General features: G+C 35.5%; 1 protein-coding gene across 1 annotated transcript; it reads right to left on the reverse strand.

Annotated features, from left to right (window-relative positions):
• Positions 1-468: 468 nt before the first annotated feature.
• On the reverse strand, positions 469-8971 carry LOC132752515 (sodium-dependent glucose transporter 1A-like). The gene is made up of 4 exons (XM_060742852.1): positions 8180-8971; positions 4369-4472; positions 3681-3862; positions 469-2408 (listed from the first exon to the last, which is right to left on the reverse strand). The coding sequence occupies exons 1-4, from the start codon at positions 8363-8365 to the stop codon at positions 1333-1335; spliced, it is 1548 nt and encodes a 515-aa protein (XP_060598835.1). The 5' UTR covers positions 8366-8971; the 3' UTR covers positions 469-1332.
• Between the last annotated feature and the right edge of the window lie 408 nt (positions 8972-9379).

Raw genomic sequence — 9379 nt, forward strand, 5'->3', positions numbered from 1 at the left:
TAAACATGCAATAGTAAAATTTTGAATTTAGAAACATCCGCAGATGTGTTCATACGGCGGTTACCATGGAACCTTCAATGTGACACTTCCGTGCCATTCCATGAAAAGCGGCGTATGGTCCCCAAGTAATAAAAAGCGTGTGCCCTAAACGAGAAAACAATGGGCAGAACTAAATAAAATGGAATTTTGAAAAGGGATCAGAGGTTCAAGGTACAAGTTTGCGGACAGCAACGGTAACGCTGCCAGGACTGTAATGTTCAATACCTACTTTTCTTTCAAAAAAAGTCGAGCTCAAAAGGTCTATGTTCGATATGAAAATAATTATAGAAAATATTTAAAAATCATTTTTAATGAATAAATAGGTAATAATTTGTATAATTATAGCTATAAAACTTTTCTCACAAATGCTAAGTAGAATCTTCTTCAGTTAGACAATTAGAGGTTTCAGTAAGACAATAACTCTTTCTGTAAGTTTTAAGTCTATTTTTTCAATAATAAGATAATAAGAATGCCTTAATATAAAATATTACAAAAATAAAAAAAAACAATTGCACCAAATGTAGCCAATATTATACAATTATTGTACGCCGATGAGGTGATTTTTCAAGTCCGTCTTCAGCGCTAATTCAGGGCTTGTTTTAGTAAAAAGGGAATCGGAAGACTTTCAAAGATGACCTTAATGTTTTTTATTTGGTCAAATGGTAAAAACAGTTCTGGTAGGAAGATTTAGGTGAATATCCAAGTTCATGGACCTTGCTTGTTTGATATTCACCGAAGCCGAATGTGATGTGTTGATTTGTAGATGGACAAAGTAGGCAGAGTTCATAAACTCCCAAGTATCTTGGTAAGTACTCTATTTTAGTAGTTTTATGGAAAAAACACAAAGATTTGTGAAAATTAATTACGTATGTATCCCCTTTATGCTGATGGATTGTCTTCAACGGTTTAGACATCAGATTTGCAGGCGACTAAATGGATTCGAATTGGATTCGAAAACTAGAGTCTGTACATCTCTTAGCTCTAGCAGGTGAGATGGTTCTGTCCCCTGGTGTTACTTTCAGTTTGTAACATCCGAGGTAAGCTAATAGATATATTTCCTGTTTCGGTGCCATATGACTTAAATTGTGTTGGTGCTCCATACAAAAAATACGAATTAAGCAATTTACGACATCTGTCACGAAATTAATTGTGTCTGCAAATTTCAATTCGTATGTTTTAATGTATACATGCAATAGTATTATTTCATGCAATACACTAAAACTAGGTATTACTGAAATACTGTTGGGAAAAGGCGTAAAATGAAGCAAACAAACAAACAAACAAAACTAGGTATTATTTCTGAATGTTCATTTTTAAAGCTTCAGCTTTCTTTTTGGAGTTTTCATCAGCCTTTTTTAGAAGATTAAAAGATGACAAGACAATTATAAAAGTTAAGAACATGAAAACGCTTAGAACTATGTTTGTGTATGCGAAATACATTTGAGAAAACTTATCCATGAGGTAGCCAACTAAGATTGGTACTACCATATTTCCTGTCGACATAAAAATAAAGAAAATGCTCGTCATTTTACCAGTAAGTGTTCTTATATTTTTTGACTGCCATGAAATAACTAATCCAAAAATTGCAGACATTCCAAATCCTATGACAACAACCGATATCCACACCAGACTATTTATAGCCCATATCACGGCTAGTAAAAAAAACACACCGCCACAAGTTAGGAATGAAAAGAACATAATTATCATGGTCGAATTCTTAACAAATTTTGTCATAATTATACCAGATAAACGGCCAATTGCAAAAGCAATCCAAAAAGCAGACGACGCGGTGGATCCCTTTGCCTTACTCCATTTTAATTCCGATATCAGAAAAGTCATTAGAAATCCGACAAAACAATGTTCGCTCACAACATAGAACAATAAAGACAAAGCTATAAGTATTGTAAATGTGATTTTCAGTTTCTTTGTCAGAAAATAACGTTTTTTGGACTCACTTGAACCCGTTGTACATTCAGAAAATATAGTATTAGAAGGCTTATAAACGTTTCCGTAGAAAAAGCAGACGATTAAAAACAAAGAAGCTGATACCAACAGAACTGATGCTGTTATACTATACGGTACGTAAATTCGAGATTTTCCGTATTTACTGAAGGAATTATTCATTACAGTCTGCTGTGTGACATTCCCAAAGTCATATATCAGAGCACTGGTGTTCAAATAGGATGAAGTCGTATTTGAGTAGTTCAAATATTCTTTGGAAGACCCAGCGTCCGTTAACATTGTTTCCGCTAAAAACGACTCTGCTATTAACGGGGAAATTATTGCACCGACACTAAAGCTAAAATGTACTGCTTGCATAAATGGTCCGGCATTTTGTTTCCATATAACAGCCATATCAGCAGTGGCAGCTGAAAACAAACAACACAGTTCTTATTAAAGAAATGAAGCTTGAAGTTTATCTTCAAGATCTAGAGTATCACATTAAATTGTAGAATTTGAGCCGCGTCACGACAAAACCAACATATTGGGTTTGCGACCAGCATGGATCCAGACCAGCCTGCGCATCCGCGCAGTCTGAGCAGGATCCATTCTGTTCGCTTACAAACCCTATAACAAGTAGAGAAACTGATAGCGAACAGCATGGATCCTGATCAGACTGCGCGGATGCGCAGGCTGGTCTGGATCCATGCTGGTCGCAAACCCATTATGTTGGTTTTGTCGTGACGCGGCTCATTTGTCTTTAGTTCCATATGACAAAATGTTATCAAACATATTAAGATAAATAGGAAATATTTGAGCTGAAAACATGATATTATATTACCTTGGCCCTTTAAATTCATTGATTGATAAGAGGGGTTTAAAGAGTTCATACACCAGAAACACTCATTTTCAAACATGTAGTTCAACCAACGAATGAAAATCATATTATTGAGTTTTAGAAACACATAAGAATCATATTATTGTAAATGTGTGTTGTCCCTTGATAGGACAATATTAATTGTTAATAGAGACACCGTGATGATTACAATCATTCCATTTTTCAACACTGTGCGTTTAATTCTCGATCGTGCTATATCACATGCACACGCATCTATACCATTGTATACCCACTTGCACTTGATTACAGGGAAGTCAAGTATTCTTATTTAAGCAAAAAAGTGGCATATTTGGTATCAAACTTTGCGAAAATGTATTGACTACACGATGGTTTACTTTTATTTGTAATTTGATTATTATCAAAACTTTGTTTACGTATCAACAGTCGAGGGATGACAAATAAAAGTTGTAGAAATGTACTTTTTATAAATGCATTTTGCCTTTGCGTTACGTCAGATCATACAGTCTCGATAAATTTAACTCATGTATGTACACAGAATTTCCAATTAAACAAGTGCCTACTTTCTTTAACAAATGAGTATATATCTTCCTGATAACTTAAAAAAATCGCCTACTTAAATACTTGAAAAATCCAAGTGTTGAATGATTGTTTTGCAAACTTAGAAGGAGTAAGGTACGGCCATCCTTCTGTTATTATTTTCCTTTTACTTGGAGGTTTAATTTACTTTATTAGAACATAATCAAATTGAAAAAATTAAATTGTAATTGATGCCAAATTGAATATTTTACAAATTAATGATGCTGTATATGTCATGAGTTGTAAGTGTGACTGAAAGTAGAACCTGTATCAAGAGCCCCGTTGAACACACCGTGTAAGGCATGCACGACAAGCATGGCAGGCAGGTAGGTACACCACGGTGTTACCGCTGTAACGACACCCATGCTGCTAACAATAGTTACAAACACGCCAATCTTGTTGAATCGGTCATATCCCAGCCCGCCGCAAAGTGAGCCAAGCAATCCGCTGAAATTATAATTAATTAAAAAGTAATAAATATAAGGTAAATAATAAAACGGCTCTCAAACTACAATATACTGTAAACGATGTAAAGTAATAGCAATACTCGAGAACAACACTATAATGCTAACACTATATCAATCACTTTCAAGTCCGCTTAGTACTGGTGTCATGTTAAGAAACATGCACGTGACCCAAGTAAAGCTCGAACACATGACACATTAAGCCACGAGAGGCAGACACCTTAACCACTAGGCCACCACTCTCCTTTGTATAGACTGATGTATAGGGCGAGTAAAAGACGTGATAATCAACAATAACAAGTAAATAACACGACTTCTTGGTTAACAAACATTAGATAGTGCCGAATGTACTTAAGCTGCACCACGTCATTGCAAGGGCATTTGTAACGATTATTTCAAGTCAGCATGATAAAGCACTTATTGTTTCTTCCGCTTGTAATTACTGTAGTGCATGTATATATATCCCCGATTAGTTGTATATCCACTTACCCTAGTGATTTTGTTGTGAATATCCAAGACGCTGTTGAAAGATCAACATTCATCAATAGTCTTAGATCTGGTAAAGTAGGGCCAATTAAAGCGTTCCTCCAACCCTGTAATGAAACTAATTATTTAATTAAATGGAGCTTATGTGAGACTTTTACACGATAACGATACAGATTCACGGTGTCAAGGGTATACGCATCATTTTTCCGCGTACCGCCGATAATTTATCATCCTGCGCGCAGCACCGTATCATTTTAGACAAAACAAACACGTAAACACAACATGCATGATGGAAAACGACCTGAAAGTCACACTTTTGAAGTAAGTGTATTCATTAAAGTGTGTCTACGGAATATTATGATCATTGAAGCTTATGTCTTTAGCTAGTTTTTATCAAAGACTTTTACGATTTCTTTGTTTTAATGAAAACAGCTAGAGCTGGTTTAGGGAAAATGTGCATTTGGAAAACTTCTAAAAGTGATAATTATGTTGTCAATCAAAATATTTATTTAATATAACTGTAAGAATCAAAGATATATATACACAGACTCTTGCAGACAAATTTAAGCTGTTTAATTTCTTAAAAAAGTCATAAAAGTGTGATAACTGACCGAGTTCTTGGTACCGTATCATGGGTCCGCAAATTGTGGCACCGTATACATTAGCGCTAGACTTGCACCGCATCATGATGATTAACCTTATGGTGAAAAATCTTATTTGTATTTATTTATTGTTATCCATTTAGGCGAGACCTGTAGATGTATATTTATTATTTTTGAACCAGAGGAAAATGCATAAATAGAAGCACACCTGATTCTTTTGTGTGCCCGGCCGTGGGACCACGGTCATATTCGAAAGAATTTGAGTCGATACTTTATTATTAAGATCGGTTCGATTAACACAACCAGAGCGCAAATTGCTAACATTCTTGATCATGTAAAGAAGCAAGTTTTTAGTGAAAATGTTAAGTATATTTAACACAAATATGGATATATAATTGCATACTCTTTGAGATAGTGCTTACGGAGAGAGTTTCTAAAAAACAAGATTTTCAAGCTTCCTACTCAATCCGTGCAATTTAATATTTGTCAATTATCATGTAAATGAAATGTTTATAAATAAAATATTGTTTATACTAAAGAATTTGAGTAAATACATTGGAAGAGTTAGGAATCGTGACTTCTAAACTGAAACGTCGGACTTGGAATTCTGGCATCGCTTGTCGATGTGTGTGCTCGAACCCCGCCAGCGGCCATCCCATGTTTTATTGAGCAAGAAACTTACATTGTTGTGCTTAAAGTTATCTATAAGTTTTATAATAGTCTATCAATAACTGGAACTACAAGGAAAAATTCAAGCATGCCGACAAAGATATGTACATGTGTAATGGATACAGTACGAGTTATCTTTCAGAAGTGTCTTCTTACAAAGATAAGAAGACAATTTAAAGAAAATACGAATATCTGAATTATACGACATTTAATTGTAAAGAACCGATAAATAAATAAACACATTTAATTATGAATAGAAAACACATTTAATTATAAATAGATCTATGTATGTTCACGTTGAAAATATAAAGCTATAAAAACTATTTGCATGGCCTTTAAGCTTTGGACAGTGAAAGGTGTAAGTAAATTGTATTCACACGGAACTTTTTTGCACTTAGTCAATCGGACTAAAATTATTTACTTTGAGAAAGTTAAAGATGTGTTTAAATAAAAGACGTTCAAATACTTTTTCTGTAGTGTTCAAAAGTAATATGGGTCTGTAGTTATTTGGGAGTGATGTATCGCCCTTTTTGTGAACTGCAGTGACATTCGCCTCTTTCCATGTGATTGGAACTTCACAACATCGTAGAGAAGCATTGAATAAGTCACCCAAGGGGAAAGACAGTTCATGAGAAGTCTGGCTCTTCTTAATAGATAAGAAGCGAGATTTAACATTCTCTTTCGTGGACTTTTTCTATAGTCACTGGTACTGTAAATAAGTTACAGTTCTCGAATGAAACATGCGAAAATTAAGTTTAATAATCGCGAAGATTTTTATATTTCGATTCGCACGAGGATTTGAGTTAAGCATGAGACAAATTCAATATTGAATGGCGCGAAAAGTATCTTGCGAGTATGTAAAATCTTGCTACTTTATCTATAAAAATACAGAAAGGCGGACAAAACTTTTAGAAAAAATCCTGCTTATCAATAGCAGTCCTTTAAATGGCCCAAGAAGGACACCGTATATTTCATTTGTACTAAATCCACGTGGAAAGTAACGGTTATTTAAAAGTGTCTTCTTACTATAGTGGCTGATTTGGAATGCTCTTGTGCGTTAACACGCTAGCGCCAACACGACAAAGTGCCAAACGGTGCGTTGTCGGGCTTTCGTCTTGTCGTCCTGTCGCTAACGATGTACGCCAAACGGTGCGTTGTCATGCGGCGTGTTGTCGCTATGTCACATTGTCGCTCGGTTCAAAGTCGCTCGGTTCAAATCGAAGGATTGGCTTATAAGCCAAGCGACATCACGCCACACGACCACGCGCCATTTGGCGTGCTTCACTAGAGACAGGACGACAAGACGAGAGCGCAACAATGCGCTGTTTGGCGCTTTGTCGTTTTGTCGCTAGCGACAAGACGAAAAGGCGATAACGATACCGACAACGCACGCGCAATGTACCAAATCAGCCACCATACCTTACAGACGTAAGAAGACACTTTTTGAATAGCTCTGCTGGGGGTATGGTCTTATAATAAAGGGAGGATATCTCAAGCACATAGTTGCCACCTTTCTTAAATTCAGTTACATGCGTAAGTTACGATGCCCAGTCAATTTGTTAAGAAACAAAAATACAAATGCAAAAAAGAAATACTATTTTAGAAATATGAGCTTTGGCTTGCTTGTGTGTTGTATTAACAAATTTGAGAGTAAAAGTTTAATTACTGATGTCACCAAATATTATGCAATTCCCGAGTCCAAAGAAAAGTTGAAATCCACAACAGACATAAAATGCAACTTCTACGAAAGCATAGAATTTTAATAAGAAATTATCTTTAAAAAAGACTATAGAGGTCCCCCCCCCACCCCCGAAAAAAAACGGTTAAACTCATTTTAAAGTACATGTATCAGTATTACCGCGCAAAAAGAAGCGGTGCCATGGTACTGCATGATGCGGTACCATGTTTATCAAAGTTTTCTTGATTTTACAACATTATTTTGCATTATTTGTATAAAATTGGTATGTAATCAGCTCGTATCAGTGATTTTTGTGATCATTTGACATATGATACTTCTTCCAAAGGATGAAAAATGTTCGCATCAAGAACACAAATGTTTTACATGTATAAAACTGTTTTCATTAGTTTAAGGTTATGATAGACAAATATTGTTGCAAAATATTTTGCACACATAGATGAATCATTCAAAACTTCTGTATTGTATGCAAACTCTCTAAATAAAATCAATTTTAGTAAGAAATCTTCGCATTTTTGAAGTTACCTCTAGCACTTTTCAGTAGATTACGTAAGAATGATACGGTGCTGTGCGCAGGATGATAGATTATCGGCGGTAAGCGGAAAAATGATGCGTATACCCTTGACACCGTGAGATTATGATACTAAAAATTTTGTTCGGTACCCCTCGGTTCAATGAGTGTGACGTAAAGAAATGACAGACAAAGTTGGGCACCAGTTACTAAGTCGTGGCCACGAGATAATTAAGTCGTGGCCACGAGGTACTAAGTTATGCAAGTATTGCGTTTGGCAATTAACGTTTCAAAACATTTAAAAGGTGAATTAAAAAGGAAATAAAATGTTCATACCAAGGCAAACATACTAAAGAACACACAAGCAGTATGGAATAGTTTGTGCTTATACGTCACGCTTTCTTTTCCGTTGCCTAGCAATGATCCGTCTGTGGTTCCGTGCTTCACGTGTTCAATTTCCACGTGGATTTTTTCACTTATGTCATTCTTAATAATGCCTTTGTCTCCATTTATATATTCCATTATTATAAATGAAACCTATCAACTTGTAAAACACTATTCAATATAAATTTTAGATAATTCAATTATTTGTATTTCTTACAGTGTCGGTCGAATGACAATTAAGCTTGTAATAAATGAAGTTTTCATGTAATGGAAAAATTTAGATTTTTATCTGTATCTTTTTTAGATGTGTTACTTTTGTTCGTTTAAAGTAAAAGTTTTTAATGTGCGCGTCTCTCAATTGTCAAGGAGCTTGGAAAGAAGTGTACATCAATTAATCCACTATATGATTACATAACTAAAACTCCAGGTGAAATATTCCCTATCGAAGGAAGTGACTGTCTAAATTAAGATGAATATAAATTTAGAAGAGATATCTTTTTGACCTTTAACCTGGTCACCTTACTGCTACATGAATACTCTTCGTGGTTCACTGTACTTTATAAAAGAACGTTTATCGAGCTTTAAGACAGATACAATCGTCTGCGTATCAACTAAACATTGCATGCAGTGAACTTTTCTATAGCTTCAGTTCCATTTGACAACTAAACATTAATTGAGCCGCGTCACGACAAAACCAACATAGTGTGTTTGCGACCAGCATGGATCCAGACCAGCCTGCGCTTCCGCACATTATCATCAGGTTCCATGCTGTTCGATATCAGTTTCTCTACTTGTAATAGGGTTGGTAAGCGAACAGAATGGATCCTGATCAGACTGCGCGGATGCGCAGGCTGGTCTGGATCCATGCTGGTCGCAAACCCATTATGTTGGTTATGTCGTGACGCGGCTCATTATTGAACAATACGGACCACCGAAACGTGTCAGTTTGCGGTTGTATCTAAATGGGAGATGTAAGCATTATAATATATTTGTAGTCAAAATTGCTTGATTGTGTGACCTTTTTTTACAGACCGGATGAGATACCGGTAATATATTGGCTCTTTACCTCGACAAATTTGTTCTTTCATGTTGTCATTTCCTTTTGCATATGTGACGTAAAAATATAGTTTAATGCCATCAGTGCTTAGAATG

This window comes from Ruditapes philippinarum, unplaced genomic scaffold, assembly GCF_026571515.1.
Source record: "Ruditapes philippinarum isolate M1 unplaced genomic scaffold, ASM2657151v2 ctg2026_1_1_1_1, whole genome shotgun sequence".
Lineage (NCBI taxonomy): Eukaryota > Metazoa > Mollusca > Bivalvia > Venerida > Veneridae > Ruditapes > Ruditapes philippinarum.